This window comes from Peromyscus leucopus, chromosome 8b, assembly GCF_004664715.2.
Source record: "Peromyscus leucopus breed LL Stock chromosome 8b, UCI_PerLeu_2.1, whole genome shotgun sequence".
NCBI lineage: Eukaryota > Metazoa > Chordata > Mammalia > Rodentia > Cricetidae > Peromyscus > Peromyscus leucopus.
In genome coordinates this window covers 56,428,104-56,446,307 of record NC_051086.1, presented here as the reverse complement: position 1 = coordinate 56,446,307, position 18,204 = coordinate 56,428,104, and the positions used below count along the sequence as shown (strand labels likewise).

The following is an 18,204-nucleotide window of genomic DNA, read 5'->3' as shown; positions in this document are numbered from 1 at the left end:
TTCCAAGAGATCCAAGAATCTCGTCTGGCATCTGCGGGTACTGCATATATGTGGTATACATAGAGACAAACAGGCACACAAAAAACAAAGATGCTTTTAAGAACTGTGGTTAAGGGTAGTGATGGTGCGTGTCTTTAATCCCAGCACTCAGGAGGCAGAGGCAGGTGGATCTCAGTGAGTTGAAGGCCAGCCTGGTCTGCAGAGTGAGTTCTAGGACAGCCAGGGCTAAACAGAGAAACCCTGTCTTGAAAAACTAAAAGAAAAACAAACAAGCAAAAAACTGTGGTTAACTCTAAGTCAGTGTATAAAAACAGGGATCTGTGAGTCCTTACCTAATATAAACAGAAACTTTCATAGGGTGCTTACATAGCCACTAAGCACCTCCTTACCAAATAATCAATTATAAAGAAAAATGTAATTCTAGAGTTGAAAAATCTGGCAAAGGTCAAAGTTGACCCAGCAGTTCTAAGAACAGGACAGTCTGTAGCTGTGCTACTAGATGAAATGCAGTGAGAGCATAGAACCACTTCTAGGACATTCCTGCTCAAGATACAAAACATAACCAGGCCTGGTGGCACACACTTGGGATCCCAGCACTTGGAAGGATTGTGAGTCGCAGGCTAGCCTGTCTACACAGTAAGACTCTCAATCAAGCAAAATGAAATAAAAAACCCAAATCTGTTTGTGATGAAACATCAGATGCACCAGAATCACAGGCATTCTTCAAAATAACTGACTTGTAATTTTCAGAGGGGTCAAGTGCTATGTTGGATGTTTGGTTCATATAGGTCTGTGGAAGAAACAGTCACTCAAGGATGATTTTTAGCCTCTGCAGCTGAAGGGCAATTAGCTTCTGGTGAACTGACTGACTTTTAAATTTTATCTTTATTGTTATACAATTTACACTTTAGCAAGTCAATTTCTGCATATCAAAACCTCTTATCTGAAGCTCCCCAAAGAGAAAAATGCCAAAGCAATTTCTAGTCACAGGACATGGTTTTCTGAGTCTTCCAACACCCAAGTTTTGCATAGGCTTTGAACCTTTTAGGAAACACTCAGAAAGGGTTTACATACTTGGGGGCTGGAGAGATGGCTCAGAAGTTAAGAGCACTGGCTGCTCTTCCAGAGGTCCTGAGTTCAGTTCCCAGCAACCACATGGTGGCTCACAACCATCCGTAATGAGATCTGGTGCCCTCTTCTGGCCTTCTGGCTTACAAGCATACAGGCAAGCAGAACACTGTATACACAGTAAATAAATCTTAAAAATCTAATAAAAAATTACATAAGTCAAACAGAAGGTATGGGACACAAAAGGTAGGTCAAAGCCAGGTGCTGCAAAACTCTGGGAACTCTACAGTCAAGATCATTAAAGTCAAGGAAAGAATGAGGAAATGTTCTAGACTTCGAGAAACTAAAGGGGTATGCCAAGGAAATGCAAAATACAACTCAGGACTAGATCCTCTTGCTAAAGGACTTTATTGGGACAACTTGAAAAACCCAAATGGAATTTTAGGGCTACACATACATTAATGTCCTCATTTGGTGGTTTTCAGAAATGTTTATAGGGAGCACGTTATTAAAGTATTCAGGAACAACAGGGTAACAAATTACTCCCATATGACCGGATAAAAATTGATTATTCTTGCCATGTTTCTCTAAGTTTAAAAGGTTTAATAAAAATGATTTTAGAGACAGGGTTTCTCTGTGTAGCCCTGGCTGTCCTGTAACCAGCTCTGTAGATCAAACTGGCTTTGAACTCAGACATCTGCCTGCCTCTGCCTCCCGAGTGCTGGGATTAAATTTGTGCACCACCACTCTTAACCACAGTTTAAAAAAAAAAATCTTTGTTTTTATTTTTGTGTGCCTGTTTGTCTATGCGTACACTGTATGTACACACCCAGCAATAAAAATGATTTTAAGACAGGGTTCAAGGGTGGGGGGTTGGCCACCTCTTCCCCACAGAGTCAGCATTGGCAGTAGTGTCACTTACTAAAGTTGTACAAATAACACTAATCTCAAAAGTGGACAGGAGAATAAATACAAGATGGCTCCTTCATGCCCACACTTGAGAGCGATACTAATGATACATTCTGTTATTGAACCCACATGCAATCAATACACTAGCAATTCATTACTACAGAACTATCTTTTTAAAAAACAAGGTCTTACTAAGTAGCTCTGGCTGGCTGGAACTTGCCATAAAGAGGAGACGCACTTTAAACTTGCAGAAATCCCACCGACACCTCCCCAGTGCTGGGAGGAAGCTGTAGCTTTTGTTCAACAAGTTGCTACTTGACTGTGGGGCTCCTTCAACAAGAGAATAAATTAGTATCTTTGAAAATCTTTAACTCACTAGTGAAAAGAGCTCCCAACATGGGAGTCCAAAGACCTAAATCCAAACTGACTCATCTCTGGCTGGTTGTGTGACTGGAAGATCACTAGATCCTCACCTACAAAATGAGGATGTCTTACAGAAGCACTTGAGTGTCTGCAGGGAAAACAAGAACCAGCATTTGAAAATGCTGTCTAACAGTAAATGTTACACAATGAGTAACTGCTCCCGATGCATACAGAGTAGAGACAGTATGGCTGACTTCAGGTCAGGGAACTAATGAGTTAATGAAGAAAGACACTGGAGGAACTGTGTTAGCAGGGCAGAGGGTGGAACAGACTCTTCCTCAGTCTACAAAGTCAGAACATCAATCAGAGTGGAGCAGAGCCCTGAGGCAGGGTTAGTCAGGATGCTCCCACCTTGACAGTATGGGCACCAGAGTGACTTACTGAGTATTGTGCAGCACTGTCTGGACGAAGGCAGGATTTGTCTCCATTGAAGCGGTCACCAGAGATGTCAGCAGAGACCAGTACCATATTGCAGAGGCATCAGAGACTGAGACTCCCGATTTCTTAACTCTCTGAAAGCCAACAGCCCTCAGACCGTGAATCCTGGTGTCACACCCATCACTAAGACAGCGCTTTATGTTTATCTGGACATCTGTGGAGCACAAACAACAGGGTCAGCAGTAGAGCCACGTCTTTAAAGGGGCAGGAAATGGTAGGCTCTCAACTAAAAGCAAAATGGAAAATTGTAAAGATATATTTTGATAACAGAAATAAATTATGTGTGCAATGGAACTAGCATAGAATTAACCTACCACAAAAACACTGATGAATCTGAGAAATCACAAGAATAATGTGTAAACTTAGGAATGAGGCATAATAAAACTTCTTCAGAACTTTATGAATTTTGAAAATTACACAGAATTGTATAAAGTTTCACATAATGTATGATTTGAACATTTCTGGAATTCTTTCTAGAGTTTTGTTTCAGTATCTGACTTATAGACAGTTGTGAGAAGGTCTTTTTAACAACCAAGTCCAAATAGAGGATGCAACATGACTCATTTTCAGATGTTACAACTGCTTAGGAGGCTGAAGAAGGGAAGACATTTGAAAGGACACATCTTAGAGGAAGAGCACCACAACCTAAGGCAGAGAGCTTCTACTCTACAAGCATTACTATCTCTTTGTGTAGGGGAGAGACAGAGACACTAGCTCCCTAGCCTCAGCTCCTTTGAGCAAAGTAAAAGCACTTTTAGCCCAGGAAAGTATTGAAAGAAGTAAGACATGAAGCATTCTGGCTCCCTAAATGAAATAAAGGTAGAAAAAAATATCTCAAGACTGTTATTTCCAAAATGCTATATATGAACAACTTTATAATATATTAAAAAAAAAACATAAATGTCCAAGAATAAAGGGTAGGTTAGAACTGAGAGATTTTTATAACTCTTAAAAAAAGGCATCATCACTATATGTTGTTGAATAATCTTTTTGAATACTGTGAAGATGTGTCACTCGGATTGGTTTAATAAAAAGCTAAATGGTCAATAGTTAGGATTTTCAGGGCAGAGAGAATGCTGGGAAGAAGAAGGGACAGTCACCAGCCAGAGGGATAGGGAGCAAGACATTCAGAAGGACAGGTAAATGCCACAAGTTACGGGACAACACATACATGAATAGAAAAGGGTTAATTTAAGTTATAAGAGCTAGTGCCTCTTCTGGCATAGGCATACATGTGGACACAACATTGTGTACATAATAAATAAGTAAATATTAAAAAAAAGAGCTAGTGGGACAAACCTAAGCTATTGGCCAAGCTTTCATAATTAATAATAAGTCTCCACATCATGATTTGAAAGCTGGCTGCAGGACAGTAAAATCCACCTACAACTATACGAGATGTCAACACATTAGAAATACAAAAGAGAGTCAGGCGGCAGTGGCGCACACCTTTAATCCCAGCACTCAGGAGGCAGAGGCAGGCAGATCTCTGTGAGTTCGAGGCCAGCCTGGTCTACAGAGTGAGATCCAGGACAGGCACCAAAACTACACAGAGAAACCCTGTCTCAAAAAAAAAAAAAAAAAAAAAAAAAAAAAAAAAAAAAAAAGAGCCTAGCATGGCGGCACAGGCCTTTAATCCCAGTACTTGGGAGGCAGTGGCAGGTAGATCTCTGTGAGTTCGAGGCCAACCTGAACTACACAGAGAGTTTCAGGACAGCCAGAGTTACATGGTGAGATCCTATTTCAAAAAAACAAACAACAAAAACAAAAAACCCAAAACCAAAAAACAATAAAAATACAAAAGAATGTGAGCAGAATATTATAATCTTTGGGAAATGCTATGTATACTACATGTAAATATATATAATACTATTTTTTATGAAAGAGTGCTTTTTATATGTGTGTATGTATAAACACACACAAACAAATTCATAAACACAAGAAGTGGTCCGGAAAGAGCCACACCAAAGCAGCTGTGACTTGACAACCCCTGTGTAGTAAGATTTTGAATATTTTTTGTTTGTCTATATTTGCTAGTTTTCGAGTAAGAAAATAACAATATACTTTTAATTACAAAAAAGCTTCATTACTCTTCTATAGTTTTTAGAATTACTTAATAGATAAAATAATGGGTGTAATAGAAGCAAATCAAATCTCAAGACTTCAGAGGCCTTCTTAAGATCACCCCCTCCCCTCCCTTACCCACTGCCCTGGACTCACAGAGCTGACTGATGTTCGCATTTTCCAGCAGTGTCACATAGCCAGTGACATTGCTAGGGATGTGCACGTCTCGTACTTCCTGCAGATCACTGGCACTCCTCCCCACAGCCACTGTCACTTGCTGTGGCATGTAGCTCTGGTCAGTGGCAGCCACTGCAATGGACAGATGCCTAAGCACGACATCCGGCTTCATCTTCAAACTGGAAAACAGAGCACAGAAACCACCCATGTTTGCATGGCCCAAGTGCTGGTGGAGCCCCAGGCCCCATCTTTGGACCTTCCATTTGTTATATATATATATATATATATATATATATATATATATATATATATATATATATATATATATATATATATTGCTTTTCTTTTCTTTTCTTTTTGTTTTGTTTTTAAAGACAGGGTTTCTTTGTGTAGTTTTGGTGCCTGTCCTGGATCTCGCTTTGTAGCCCACGCTGGCCTCGAACCAGGCTGGCCTCGAACTCAGAGATCCGCCTGCCTCTGATTCCTGAGTGCTGGGATTAAAGGCGTGTGCCACCACTGCCCGGCTTCCATTTGATATATGTAAAGATGGATTTCTTTTCTTTTCTTTTTTAGTTTTTGGAGACAGAGTTTCTCTGTATAGCTCTTGCTGACCTGGAACTTGCTCTGGAGACCAGATTAGTCTCAAACTCAGAGAACCTCTGCCTCCTGAGTGCTGGGATTCTTTAATCCCATGTGCCACCATCACCTGGCTAAGATAGATTTCTAAGTGACTAACCAGAGATGCTAGCTATGTATTCAAAGGTTGTATGTATGACCTCCCTAAATCTCTACAAAGTCATTCTGTTAGACTAATCTTGTATTTCCTTGTAAGTATTAGTATAAGCAGGAAAGGACAACATGAGCATTCTAATAAAATCCTTTTACTAGCCAAGAAGCAATTTTAAACTGCATTAAAAAAAACTGAGTATGCCTCTCATTTATAGGTGAGCTAAGAGGAAACAAGGTGAAGATTTCTATTTGTACCACCTGGAAGAGCCATCGCCTCAGGCCACATTCTAGATTTTGAAAGAATAAAACATGTACTACTCACCGTATCCAGTGTGATCGGGCACTACCGTCTGACTGCCAGTAGGATGATGTTTCTCCGTTTGTCATCCTGTAGATGTCTGCAGGGTTGGAGGATGTTTCTATATAAGCATAGCACTTTGTTACCGACTTGAGTTTATCCATTTCTGGGCTTCTGGCTAGGTCTCCAGGGCTTTCTGCAGGAAAACACCAGAGCTTAGCTATTTCACAAAGGGGGAAAAATGGCCATTTAAAATATCTAACAGAAACATGTTTAACACTTTGGCAGCAAAATCAAACATTCCTTAAAAGACTCCTTCCAAAAACCCCATTGGCCAATGACTGCCCCATCTTCTAATTAATTACACCATGATGCCAAATCACTGCTATCTTTATAAAGCTATGCCAAAGGATGAATAGTTTGCACTTACATTCCTTTAATTGTGCTTTTATTTTTTAATCATATTTATTTACTTACTTATTTGAAGTAGTGTGTGTACATGTGTGGGTAAGGACAATCAGAGGACAAACTGCAAGAGCTGATTTTCTCTTTCTACTATGTCGGTTCTGGGGATGAAACTCAGGTCATCAATCTTGGTCACAAGTGCCTTCAGCTGCTGAGCCATCTTGCTGGCCCAAATGAAGCTTTTGAAGCTACTTACAAATTCTGAGTATTTTCTGGTCCTACCCTCTCCGTTTTCTTCCTGGTTAATAGTCTGGGTTTGTTGGTTTGTTTCTTGTTTGTTTGGGTTTTTGGTTTTTTAGACAGGGTTTCTCTGTCCTAGAATTTGCTCTGTAGACCAGGCTGGCCTCGAACTCACAGAGATCCACCTGCCTCTGCCTCCCAAACGCTTGTTTTAAAGGTGTGTGCCACCACTGCCCAGCAATAGCCTGTTTTTGAAAAATCAAGTCATTTACTGTTTATACATTTGTAGTGTATACATACATATGCACCTAAAACAATTAATATTTACTTGGATGTTTACTGATGTGGAGAAAGAGTTAAGTAATTGACCAAGAATAGTTACCCCCCGCCAAAAAAAAAAGCTCAGCCAAATGGGTCATTAATATGCTAGAAAATGTATTTTGCCCCTGGGATGTCTATTTTAACTGCTTATATTTTTGCTGGGAGAAACTTTAAAGTTTTATACAGTATACTCCACTAATCTTTTTTTTCCTCTGATGAGTAGAGCTGGCTGTGTGGAGGTCAGACAATACACTTCAAGAGTCAGTTTTCACTTTCCACCTTTCTGAGAGGCAAGGTCTCTTGTTTCCCCTGCTGCACTGGATACTCACGCTAGCTAGCCTACAAGCTTCCAGCTGATTCTCCTGTCTGTGCTTCCCACCTCAACACTGGAATGCTAGGAATACAGATGTGTACCACTGTATCTGGCTTTTTATACAAATTCTGGGGATCAAACTCAAGTCATCAGGCATGCACAGGCAAGGGGCAGGGAGAACATTCTTAGGCTACACACTGGTTATGTATTTTCAGAAATACAGGCACAAAGGAGAACTGGCTCACCCTATTACTAAACACTAGAAGAAATAATGGGAGGGTATTTTCAGGAGACTCTCTCATGCACATACCCTTTTCTTTTTGTACCAGCTGATCCAGAGACTCCTTCAGAACTGATGATCGCATGGTGCACATGTTATTGCAGTGGTCCAGCATTGGGTAGGGAATCACCATGCTAGAGATCCGATTGCGATGCAGGAAGCGCAATATCATTGATGAGTGAGTACCAAGGCCCTCCTTTGACTCTGAAAATATGTCGATGAAACCTAAAGACATAAAATCCATTTTTGGTGTTTTCATGAAGCCAACACAACAGTTCCCAAATCCTGTGCCTGCTACTCCCTCTGAAGTGGCTAAAGTAAACGCAGCCACTAACTTCACTGAAATATTGAGCTTCAACTATTTAAAAATATTAATTGGTTTTAAAGAAATGAACCAGTGGCAATCTCAAAATTTAAGAACTCATTTTTAAGGGACTGGATAGCTTAGCAGTTAGAAAAAAATAAGTCTTTTTTTATATATTCATTTTTATCTTACATGTACAAGTTTTGCTTTTGTGTACATATGTGCAATGTGTATATGTCTGGTGCCCACAGAGGCCAGAAGAGGGCGTTGATCCCTTGGAACTTAGTGCTTATGCTTAGGTCCTAACAATAAAACATCCACTGCTGTTGCCAGTTTCTGGAAGAATTTTATGAGATGTAAGGTATTTGACACATACTGTTTCTCTTGGCCTCACAATATGGAGAGGTGTATGTTGTCCAGGGGTGGCAAAGGTCCAGGCAGCCATGCTTTACAACAGGGTGGAAATGAAGCTCCTGTGACTCACAAGAGATGGAGAAGAAGGCAGAATAGGGACACTCCTCCACTCCCCTGTCATGCTCCTCCTGCCATTCTAGGTCCTTCTCCCCTGTGCATGACTCATTTGAGGCCTGCTCCTCCACCTTTTCTTCAACCTCGACACTCCTGCTCAGATGCCCACTTGGGTGCACTAAGTGACTCCCCAAATGTCACCAACATCTAACGTACCATTATCCCAAGTAATCTTATGAAGACATGACACAGGCCACACACCTGCCACTGTTTAGAATCCTTTACTGGCTCCTTATTGCTGTGGAATATTATTTTAAGATGTGTTACATTTGTTTATGCTGTGGAACATTTGTTTTATGATGCAAAGATATGTTGTATTTGTTTATGTTGCATCTGTTTAACTCTGTGAAGCTGTGACTCTTTGCTTGTCTAAAACATCTGATTGGTCTAATAAAGAGCTGAATGGTCAATATCTTGGCAGCAAAGGATTGGCAGGGCTGGCAGGCAGAGAGAATAAATGGGAGGAGAAATCTGGGAAGAAATCAAGGAGCAAGAAAAAGAGGAGAGGATGCAAGGGGCCAGCCACCCAGCTACTCAGCCAGTCACAGAGTAAGAATGAAAGTAAGATACACAGAAGTAAGAAAAGGAAAAAAGCCCAGAGGCAAAAGGTAGATGGGATAATTTAAGAAAAGCCGGCTAGAAACAAGCCAAGCTAAGGCCAGGCATTCATAAGAAAGAATAAGCCTCTGTGTGATTTATTGGGAGTTAGGTGGCAGGCCCTCCAAAAGAGTCAAAGAGTAAAAGACTAAAAACGACCAACAACACATTACAACCTAAACTAATGAGTCTCAAGCTGAGGTCACTAAAATACAGGAGGAGCACCAGGTTAGGTGAAGCAAGGATAAGCATGGCAGCTTCTCTGAGAGACATATTTGTAGATTTGGTATCCTATTTTTTCCCCACTTTTTAAATGAGTCATAATGTATGACAAAAAGTTCACATAATGATATTATTTGACAAATTTTTCCAAGTTCAAGAGACATATGTAAACAGCCTCAGATCAAGATATCACCCACCAGTCTTTAAGGGAACTTGTGTTTAATAGCAGACCAGTTTCATTAGAAGAGAATAAAACTCTGAAGCAACTTTTTTGATAAAGCAATAGGCTAAGAAGAAATTTTGTGCTTAAAGTAGCCTATTTTGGTTATATGCCCTACTCAAACCCCAGAGAAGCTGATTTCTAAAGATTTAAAATCTAGGCAACACCCACCCACTCCCACAGGAGGACAAGGCCTCATATCCATGAGGCTGCTGAGACTGCATGGATTTGTTCAGAATCTACACCAAATAGCAGACTGCTGCACATGAACACACACATGCACACGCACACATCCAGAGCAATTCTGTAATGAAAAATGGTTTCAGTTTTAGAAAGGTTCTGCAAAGGAATGATTTCAATGAATTAATTCTATGCATCAACAGTGAGATATAACAAGAACAAGTTTCAGGGTGTAAAGACTTTTGAGAGGAGGACTAGGAAACTATTTGATGTCACCACAGAAATGACCTCAGCTTTCAAAGGCTTGAGACTGTGACAATTCTTTTATGTTAGATATTACTACATATTTTTGAGTTGAAAACTTTAAGTGATGAGTGTATATTATGTGAGCACTTGGGGATCTGGACTCTGGTCTTTCTCCAACACCCCTTTCCTCCATCGGGCACCCAGTGCAGCAGGTATCACCTACTGGTGAACTCCCTTCCCTACCCACCTGCGAAACTCCTCTGAGACTCAGGGGATAGCTCAGGGGTACAATGCTTGCAGCATTGGTGAGGTCCTGATGTGATCCTCAGAACATAATGCACATATGCATAATCTGAGGAATCCAAATAATGCCACCCACACACTTGTAATGCAAAGGTGGGAGTGACTACAAATACTATGATATGTTAGCTAAATGAAGTTCAAAGTTCATCTTAACTGCATGACACTAGGAAGAACAGTACTATGTATAGGCTACCTACAATGCCCTATAAGAATTACATAATGAAAGAAAACAAAACATTCATTCTCCATTAAGATGCAGACATTATCCTTCCCTGGCTCAGTACATCACTTGGCAGTAGGTCAGAGGGTTCAACAGCAACCAGATTCACAGTCTGCCAAGTCTATCCTGCCTTTACCCCTGCCTAGAGACACTAAGTATTGTCACTTGGTGTACAGAGCAGGCAAAGTTCTTAGGTCAAATGATGTACAATGCTATTTCCCTTTCAAATTGAACTGTCATCTCACTTGAAAAACTAAGGGCAAATTTATTCTGATGCTATCTGTTGCTGGAGGGCTTCTCTCCAGGTTCCCCAAGCCCCGCAGTCCCACAATCCACTTATAAAATAATCACTCAGACGCTTATATCATTTATAAACTGTATGGTCGTGGCAGGCTTCTTGCTAACTGTTCTTTTATCTTAAATTAACCCATTTTTATAAATCTATACCTTGCCACGTGGCTGGTGGCTTACCAGAGTCTTTACATGCTGCTTGTCCTGGCGGTGGCTGCAGTGTCTCCCTCCTCAGTCTTCCGCTTCCCAGAATTCTCCTCTCTCCTTGTCCCACCTACTTCCTGCCTGGCAACCTACTTCTTGCCTGGTCACTGGCCATCAGTGTTTTATTTATATAGAGCAATATCCACAGCAGCTATCTTTACATAAGTCTGAGTCACCAAGGAAATCATCTAACCACACAGACTGACTGGGTATATAGTGATGTACAGCACTTGCCTAACATGTACAAGGCCCTAGGTTCAATCCTCAGTACACACTGGGGGGGAGGGGAGAGAGAGAAAATACAACAACATGAACACAAAGAAAACAAAACAAGCAAATCAGCAAAGAAATTAAAGCCAATATTTCTTAAATGTACAACAGGTAGAAGCACCATGGCTTAATTTTTAGCAATTCTTACTTTACAAAAATTACTAAAATTTCAAAGTAAAAGCTTTAGAAAACAACAGTAAAATGTTTAATACGTGCCCAAAATAAAACAAGAAGACACAGCCAAAATAAGAGAAGGTCCTTGCTCTGATGGAGCTCACAGTATTGAAAAGACAGACAGACAAAAATGAAATCAGTTTATTTATTACAATGATATTACATTGCAAAAAAAAAAAAAAAAAAAAAAAAAACAGAAAAAAGAAAAGAACAGCGATGTGCAGAAGAAAGAGGTAGGATGCTATGAGAACATACAGCATGGGCCAGGCATGCTTCTTAAGGAAGTAAACAAGCAGATCTACTGGAAGGCAGCCTCTTGACCAAGGGGCAGAAAAACAGAAAACTGCCCAGCCATCACTGCTGAGGAATGAAAGTGATGATTTCACTAATTTTGTCCAGCTCATGTGTCTAATAAATGCTTTAGGAGGAACTCACAGCACCACAGCTGGGCCAATCTCAGGACCTAAAGCACAATAAAGTTCATTGTGGTTCTAGGCTTTGTGTGTGGCAGTGCCAACAGCCAATGATGCTTAGCCTAGGTGCCATTAATATTAACTGAAAACTTTTTGGTTCTAAGAGAACATCTTGAGCCTTCAGAATTCATATGAACACCTACCTGGAACAAGCGAGCAGGCTTGTAGTTGTCTGATGACATGGCTCAGCTCCCCCTGCAGATTGGCTCCACTGGAGTTCTTGAGGGCCTCCAACATATTCTCTGCGTCAACTGTCCCATCTCCCTCAGCATCAAACTGTGCAAAGGCCTACAAGATAAGAGACATATATATGTACACATATGTATGTGTTTATGTGTATATGTATATTTCATTCAAAGAACAAACAAATTCAGGATAGTAGGCTCTTTGTGTTTTGTAAGATATATGTATGCGTAATTTTATAACATCATTTCTCTTCCAAGGCAGTAATTCTTTGACATCTCCAAATAATTTCAGAAGAAAGTATTCACTGCAAAATTTTTCAATAGTTGTAAACTGTTGTGGTCTGAATAGAAAATGTCCCCTATAGGCCCATGTGTTTGAACATCTGGCCCCTGGCTGGTGGTGCTGTTTTGGAAGGTTGTGGAACCTTCAGGAAGTAGAGCCCAGCTAGAGAATGTGGGTCACTGTGACTAAGCCCTGAGCTTTACAGCCTGGCCCTACTTTCTGTTCATTTTTGGCGTCCTGATTGTAGACTTAATGTGACCTCATGTGTTTACTGACAGGCGTTCCCTGCCAGGATGGACTGTAGCCTTTCTCAGACTGAATCAAAACAAACCCTCCCCACTTAAGTTCTTTCTTGACAGGAAATCTGGTCATAGCAACAAGAGATGTAAAGTATAGACAATGTCAAACACAAAGCAAAAATCTGAAAGAACTGGGTACTCAACACAAGTGCTACTTCGGTCTATGGCTTCATTACTTTTAATCAATGTGAACCACACCCCTTGCCCATACTGGGGTATTTGGGAAACTTGGTTCAGTATGGGAGCTTGATTTGACTACTAGTCTGTCCCTAGAGCTGTGTGTATGTGAATTTATTGACTTGAAAAATAAGGGAGTTCTCACATTCACGAGCTGCTGCCTAGACAAGGTACACAGGAACAGAGTCCTGTACAATGTAAAGCCACTAGCAGAACCGTGTTTGTTTTCTAATCTATAACCTCTGACCCCATCACATTCCACAAGATGTCCTCACAGAACTGTGTTCTTTCACCCAGTCTCAGTTCCTGTGCTCTGGTTTTTCTGTCCTGTTGCGGATACATGCACTCACATACCTCCTCATTGCTAGAGTCTCCTGACCTGACCTTTCCACGTGAGCCTCTCTTCCTCAAAACTGTGCTCTTTCCTTACTCCTCTGCTCCATGAAACAGGAAAATAACCCACCAAGGTTCCATGATGGGCCCAATGCTCCCATTTCCATCCCATCACAGCTATCTGAACAGTACAATATTCAGAAGGAATAAATACAGATTCCCACATTTGTAACCAGAAACTCTGAGGAGAACACAGCATTATTTTTGCCTCTATTCAGCCTGCCAAGACTATCCAAAAAGTGAACAGGATCAAAGATTACACTAGTTGAAGTACAATGTACAGGAGGAGAGCTCTGTCTTGTACCTGTGGAGAACAGGTTTTTGTGTGGTATATGTGTTGGTAGAGGTGGTTCGAGAGATTAAACGCGGGGCCTTAACCACTGCACCACATCTGCAGACCATGGAATCTTTACAGTGGAAAATAGTAAGTGGGAGCTTAGTTGGGGTACTATTGCTGTGATGAAACACTATGACCAAAAGCAACTTGGGGAGGAAAGGGTTTATTTGGCTGACACTTCCACATCATAGTTCATCACTGAAGGAAGCCAGGACAGGGACTCAAACAGGGCAGGAACCTGGAGGCAGAAGTTGATGCAGAGGCCATGGAGGGGAGCTGCTTACTAGATTACTCTAAGCCATTACATTGCTTGCCCAGCCTGCTTTCTTATAGACCACAGGACCACCAGCCCAAGTATGGCCCCACCCACATTGAACTAGCGTGGCCGGCCCCCCCCCCCCCCCCATCAATCACTAATTAAGAAAATGCCCTGCAGGCTTGCCTACAGCCCAGCCTTATGAAGACATTTTTTTCAGTAGAGGTCCCTTCCTCTCAAATGGCTGTAGCACTTGTGTCAAGCTGACATAAAACTAGCCAGCACAAGTGACGTCTTGTCAACTTACACACATCACTGTTAAACCACAACCTTTCCTTACTTGTTCATTCCCCAAATCACACATTAATATATCACGATATAAAAACATTTTACAAACTTAAAAATTCAAACTTTAAAAAGTTCAGTCTTTTTATAAAAACAGTACATCTCTTTTAAAACCAAGCAGAGCATGGGGGCCTGGCTAGTGAAGTTCCAGAGGGAAGTTTGAGGGTCATTCAAAGCCTCAATTGGGCCATTGCAAATTTTGAGTTAAGAATTTGTGGTTCTGGTTAGCTGGGGATGAAGGATCGGCTGTGATTAACAAGATATCAGAACCACTAAAGTGAAACCTTTGCTTTGCTAGGACAATGGATGCTAGTCAGCTGGAGCTGAAAAATTAGTAGTGATTAAGAGAGCAGCATCTTTTTTTTTTTTTTTTTTTTTTTTTTTTTTTTTTGCTTTTTGTCTTTTTTTTCTGGAGCTGAGGACCAAACCCAGGGCCTTGTGCTTGCTAGGCAAGCACTCTACCACTGAGCTAAATCCCCTGTCCCTAATTTGGGCTGGAGAGATGGCTCAGCGGTTAAGAGCACTGCTTGTTCTTCCAGAGGTCCTGAGTTCAATTCCCAGCAACCACATGGTGGCTCACAACTACCTGTAATGAGATCTGTTACCCTCTTCTAGTCTGCAGATAGAGCACTGTATACATAATAAATAAATAAATATTAAAAGAGAGAGAGAGAGAGAGAGAGAGAGAGAGAGAGAGAGAGAGAGAGAGAGAGAAGCATCATTTAGGTGGAATCTTCTGAGAAGTACTTCCACAGAATTAGCACACAGAAGCTGTGTCCCAGAGGTGGCCAAGGTTGTACCTTGTGCTGGCAGCTGAACTTGCAGTTTAAGAGTCATTAGGTGGTACTGGTTTTTTAAAGGCATGAAGAATGAAGAGGTCCCGAAGAGCAACTGAGGCTTGGTTGGCACTGTGTGCCAGGGCTGGAGTCCTTGAAAAGGGCCCAGAAGAGGCTATTGGTGAAAGTGAAGCCCAGTTGTAGTAAACGACCCCATGGGACAACCACCAAGGACAACAGCAGGTGTGGAGCTAAGCTGGCCTGAGCCTAGGGTACAATCTGTGTGTGCTGCAGAGGGCAGAGTCAAAGAAGCAACACAAGCCCTACACTGCAGAAGTCTTGAAAAAACTTTGGAGTTGGTAGAAATAGGTACTGCTAGAGTGGAGGTGTCTGGTGAAAAGCCCGTTTAGAAAGCAGTTAGAAATTATTGAGACAACAATCATCTTAAAAAGAATTGCTGGGGTTTTGTTGGTTTGCTTTTAAGTAGAAAGAATAATAGTAGTATTATGGGTGGGTTTTTTTTTTTTTTGAGTCCTTATCTTTTTAGAAATGTACAATGAGGGGCTGGAGAGATAGCTCAGCAGTTAACAGCAGGTTTGTGGTTGTTCTTGCAGAGGACCTGGGTTCTATTCCCAGCACTGATGGTAACTTATAACCATCTATAACTCCAGTTCCAAGGGATCTGATGCCCTCTTCTGGCCTTCTTAGGCACTGCATGCACATGGTGTGTATACATACATACTTGGACACCCATACTAATAAAATAACAAATAAATAAATCTTTTTTTAAATGCACAATGACAGATAAAATATGTCAAGATTTGCTTTTAAATAATTTGGACAAGAGAAAGTTGATGGTATTTAGATCAAATAAAATTTGCCTTGAGTTGGTACTTGTTGAACTGACTAAAGTATATGGGAAATCAGTTCGCTATTGTCTCCATCATCCTATGTTTAAAAGTTCCCATTTATTAAAAACAAACAAAAATACAGATTCTCTTCCTCCATCTTGGCAGAGGCCTAGGACTTGATCTCTGGAGAGTTGTAGAGTATAGACTGGAAAAAGGCAGGCACAGCTAAAAGTGAGCATGTCACACTGAAAATGGGAGATTGGTGTCTACTTGCTAAATAAATGGTTAAGCACAACCTTCTCCAGGGCTCCTAGAATGCTAGCATCCAGTTTCATATCCTTCCAGAAGGAGACAGAAGGGTCTTCCCTGGGGAAGCTGATAAGCCTAAGAGAATAGATGACACAGAATCATCCTACGAAAGTGTCCAGCCAATTCATCTTACAGCCATAGTCAGATGCATAGAGCATCTAGGCTTTTGAGTACCCCACCCCATCCACATCCCTTCAGAGTCTTACTCAGGCTAACCTTGAACCTGTAGCACAGGCAGGTCTTTTACTTGTGATCCTGCCTCTGCCTCTTGAGCAGGAGGATTACAGGTCCTGCTTACCAGGTCCAGCTCTAGTCTGTCATTCTTACTGTTGTTTTTGTTTTATTTTGAGATAGTGCCTGGAAACTTGCTATGTAGCTCACATTAGTCTCAAACACCTACTAAGTCTCTTGTCTCTGTATCCTGAATATTGGGTCTAGTCCCTCATTCTCTGGTGAGTGGATAGCCCAGAACCACTAGACACTTGAGAAAAACCTACTATGAAACACAAAGAGAAAAGAAAGATTATGCAGGGGGAAGTAAACTTCAAAAGAATGATTAATATATTCACAGAAATGCTTAAAGATATTTTAGCCCTGGCTTTACTGAGGTACCTATCTCATTTCCCATACAATTCACCCCATTAAAATGAACAGTTCAGTGGGTATCAGTATAATCAGAGTTGTACAAATACCACCCAGTACCTGAAAAAGGTAAATACTGCAACCACAAAAGAACAGGACACTGGGATGGAGAGACTGCTTAGCAGTTAGGAGCACCTGGCTGTTCTTCCAAAAGATCAGGGTTCAATTCCCAGCACCCACATGGCAGCTCACAACTGTCTATATCTCCAGTCCCAGGAGAATCCGATGCCTCTTCTGGCCTCCACTGTGCACTGCACACATGTTGTGTACATACATGCTGCAAAACACCCATACACATAAAAATAATAAGTAAAATGTTAAAGAGAGATTAAAAAAAAAGAAGAACAAGATACTGTTGCTAGAAACAGGAGAGTGAGAACGTTCCCAAACACTTCTAAAGCTTTGGTACCTGCTGGGTGTGCTGCAAATGCTTGTAATCCCAGCACTCAGAAAGCTAAGGCAGGAGGCTCTGGAGTTCAAGCCCAGCCCCCGACTTATATATTGAGTTCCAGGCTGTCCTGAGCTACTTATAGAATCTTACCTGGGCGTATAATCTCAGTCCTTGGGAGACTGAAGCAGGACAAGTGCTATGGGTTTGAGGCCAGGCTGGGACTAAACATCAAGCACCAGCCAGTCAGAGCTACACTATATACTATACACTAAGGAAAAAACCTCCCATTACAAAGGTTGAAAAGTAAAGATTACTAAAGGGACCAGAAAGTAGAGTACATGGAGAAATGATAGAAACTAGGAGGGAAAAGGAAAATTTAGAAGACTGACTTCGAAGGTCAACTTAGAAATGACATGAGTTCCAGAAAGATGAGACACAAAATGCAGCAGGGGAAATCACAACAGTGATGATGTAGACTTCCCCACACCAAAGTATGCACATATGTTTGGAGATTCAAAGGCAGAATGACCTACACAATGACCGACAGTGCACCATAAGGGAACTTCCTAACAGGAGCCAGGCACCATGACACACAACTGTAATCCCATCACTTGAGAGGCAGAGGCAGGAAGACTCTAAGTTTAAGGCCAGCCTGGGATATAAAGTGAGACCCTGTCTCAAAAAAAAAAAGAGAAGAAATGCCCTAACAATAAGGGAAAGAGAAGTTCTTATTTCTAGGAGGAAGAAAGAGTTTCCAAGTAAAAGGTCAAGAATCAGAAAGGGACTAGTTCAGTGGACACAGTGGAGACAGAGGACGGTGGGAAGAGTGCATCTTTTGGAGGGGCCTTTCTAGCCCAGAAATCAAAACTCAGCCATGATAATGTGAGAGTAGAATAAAGACATTCTTATACATACATGCTCAAAAAAAGAAAAAAGAAAGAAAAAAGCTGCCTTTTCAGAAGGTGCCTAGAGGACTGGAACCAGAGTGACGGAACAGCATAAGAACGGGAAGAAGAGAATCCAACCAAGACAGAATGGAATCCTCAGCATGGTGGAGACTGAG

General features: G+C 41.3%; 1 protein-coding gene across 2 annotated transcripts in view; it reads right to left on the bottom strand.

The window, feature by feature from the left end:
- Window positions 1-18,204, bottom strand: part of Zzef1 (zinc finger ZZ-type and EF-hand domain containing 1) — a 131,339-nt gene that overhangs the window by 97,331 nt on the left and 15,804 nt on the right. For both annotated transcript variants that reach the window (XM_028888687.2, XM_028888689.2), the window contains exons 2-6: window positions 12,041-12,185; window positions 7,696-7,890; window positions 6,131-6,302; window positions 5,059-5,258; window positions 2,782-2,992 (exon numbers count right to left, since the gene is read on the bottom strand). In XM_028888687.2, coding sequence (XP_028744520.1) covers window positions 2,782-2,992; window positions 5,059-5,258; window positions 6,131-6,302; window positions 7,696-7,890; window positions 12,041-12,185 — 923 coding nt within the window. The remainder of the gene's footprint in view (window positions 1-2,781; window positions 2,993-5,058; window positions 5,259-6,130; window positions 6,303-7,695; window positions 7,891-12,040; window positions 12,186-18,204) is intronic.